The sequence below is a fragment of the Eimeria mitis genome, genomic scaffold (genome assembly GCF_000499745.2).
Source record: "Eimeria mitis Houghton genomic scaffold, Emh_scaff71, whole genome shotgun sequence".
Taxonomy (NCBI): domain Eukaryota; phylum Apicomplexa; class Conoidasida; order Eucoccidiorida; family Eimeriidae; genus Eimeria; species Eimeria mitis.
The window spans coordinates 13-2,436 of record NW_013575165.1 but is presented as its reverse complement, the minus strand read 5'-3'; the positions used below and the strand labels follow the sequence as shown (position 1 = coordinate 2,436).

The 2,424-nt window shown below is 51.6% G+C and overlaps 2 protein-coding genes across 2 annotated transcripts in view; both read right to left on the bottom strand.

Moving 5' to 3' along the window:
- EMH_0062130 (uncharacterized protein) overlaps positions 1–711 on the bottom strand; it is a gene marked incomplete at both ends in the record, with an annotated part of 5,939 nt that extends 5,228 nt beyond the window's left edge. Inside the window, one exon of the mRNA XM_013501550.1 lies at positions 3–711. Within this exon, the coding sequence (XP_013357004.1) occupies positions 3–711 (709 nt within the window). The remainder of the gene's footprint in view (positions 1–2) is intronic.
- A 172-nt stretch (positions 712–883) lies between these two features.
- EMH_0062020 (uncharacterized protein) lies at positions 884–1,318 on the bottom strand (the record flags this gene model as incomplete). The annotated part of the gene is made up of 1 exon (XM_013501549.1): positions 884–1,318. The coding sequence occupies one exon, from the start codon at positions 1,316–1,318 to the stop codon at positions 884–886; it is 435 nt and encodes a 144-aa protein (XP_013357003.1).
- Positions 1,319–2,424: the final 1,106 nt, after the last annotated feature.

The following is a 2,424-nucleotide window of genomic DNA, read 5'->3' as shown; positions in this document are numbered from 1 at the left end:
CGCAGCAACACGCCTCCGGGCTCCCCTCGCTGGCCTTCGCTTCTGCTGTTTCTGCTGCTTGGGCTGCCGCTGCAGTTGCCACTGTTGCTGCAGCAGCTGCTGCTGTTGGTGTTGCTGCTGCTGCTGTCGCAGCAGCAGCAGCTGCTGCTGCTTGCTGCTGCTTGCTGCAGCCTCTTCAGTCGGAGACTTAAGGAGGCCTCGGCCTATGGCATGCAGCAACTGCACATTGCTGCTGCTGCTGCTGCTGTTGCTGTTAATCTTTCTGCTGCTGCTGCTGCTGCTGCTGCCGCTGCTGCTGCTGCTGCTGCTGCTGCAGGTTGTCTGGCGCAGCAAGAGCGAGGGGCGGAGAGCAAAGCCAATGGGGGCCGCCCGCGGAGGCCCCGCTGCTGCAAGTAACCAGCGAGCATCGTTGCTGCTGCTGCTGCTGCTGTTGCTGCTGCTGCTGCTGCTGTTCTTGCTGCTGCTGCTGCTCCAGCTGACGCCATCCGCTGTCTCCAAGAGCAGCAAAGGCAGCAGCAGCAGCAGCAGCAGCACTGCAAGTCTACGCACCCCACGACCGAAACGGCTGATGCTGCAGCAGCTGCTGCTGTTGCTGCTGCTGCTGTTGTTGCTGCTGTCGTTGTTGCTGTTGCTGTTGCTGTTGTTGCTGCTGTTGTTGTTGTTGCTGCTGTTGCTGTTGCTGTTGCTGCTGCTGCTGAAGGTTTGGGCCATGTTCAGCAGCTGCTGCCGAGTCCTTGCTGCTGCTGCTGCTGCAGCAGCAGGAGCTGCTGCTGCTGCTGCTGCTGTCTGTGTCTCCACAGCTACTTTGCTGCTGCTACCGCCCGAGGCTGCTGCTGCGGCGCGGCCCCCCCATGAGCATCTTCTGCAGCTACAGCAGCAGCAGCTACAACAACAGCAGCAGCAGCTGCTGCTGCTGCAGCTGCCGCTGCTGCCATAGCTGTCTCCTCTGCTGTGGGGTCTCCACTGCTGCTGCTGCTGCTGCTGCTGCTGCTGCTGCTGCAGTGAATTCTGCTGCTGTTGTTCCTGCTGCTGCTATTTCGGTGCTCTGGTGGCGTTTGCTGCTATTGCTAGTGCTGCTGCTGCTGCTGCTGCTGCTGCTGCTGTAGCCAGGCTGCTGCTGCTGCTGCTGCTGCTGCGCTTGTCTGCTGCTGTCTCTCTCCTTAGAGCGGTGTCTTCTGCATATTACGGCTCTTATGTAAACAAATGGAGCAGCAACAGCTGTTTCTGCTGCTGCTGCTGCTGCTGCTGCTGCAGGAACAGCAGCAGCAGCAGCAGCGATTTCGTCGGCTTGTCGGGGCCTCGTATGAACTGCTTGCATGTAGGGATTTATATATTTATTTATTTTATTTAGTTTATTTATTTATTTATTTTTATTTTGTTTTGTTTGTTTTTTTTTATTATTTCGTTTGCTTTATGTATAGGCTCTAAGCTAACCGCCTACCAGCGCTCCTCCCCTTCTCTCTGTCGATGTAAGGGTTTAGGGTTTATATGAGGGTTTAGGGTTTAGGGTTTATGTGAGGGTTTAGGGTTTAGGGTTTGAATAAGGGTTTAGGGTTTATATGAGGGTTGAGGGTTTAGGGTTTATGTGAGGGTTTAGGGTTTAGGGTTTAATCAAGGGTTTAGTGTATAAAGGGTGGTTTAGGGTTTAGGGTTTTTTACGAAAGGGTTTAGGGTTTGCATAAGTGTAAGGCCTTAGAGTCATCTAGGGTTTAGGGTTTAGGGTTTAGGGTTTGGGGTTTAGGGTTTGGGGTTTAGGGTTTGGGGTTTAGGGTTNGGGTTTAGGGTTTAGGGTTTAGGGTTTGGGGTTTAGGGTTTGGGGTTTAGGGTTTGGGGTTTAGGGTTTGTTTTCCTGCCGCCCATTTGCTTCTTCACAAACAACCGAAGGCTGCAGCTAGCCACAGCTAGCTATAGCTAGCTACAGCTAGCCATAGCTAGCTGTACAAGCTAGCTGTGCGTGCTCGCTATAGCTAGCTATAGCTAGCCAGAGCTAGCCACAGCTAGCTACAGCTAGCCAGAGCTCTCTATAGCTAGCCAGAGCTAGCCAGAGCTAGCCAGAGCTACACTGGCTAGCTGTGCGTGTTAGTTGTAGCTAGCTATAGCTGTGGCTAGCTATATCTATATTTCGTTATACTATAGCTAGCTGTTGCTAGCTCGAACAGCTAGCCATCGCTACCCACAGCAGCTAGCCATAGCTAGCTGTAGCTAGCTGTAGCTAGCCATAGCTAGCTGTTGTTAGCGTCTACGCGTGTTGGGGGGTTGTGCAGACGCCAAAGAGAAAAATAAAAATAAAAATAAAAATAAAAATAAAAAAAACCAAGACAAAGACAAAGACAGGGATACAGAGACAGAAGACAACGAGCAGCAGCAGCAACGATCGAGAAATATTTAAATATATATATATATATATATATATATATATATATA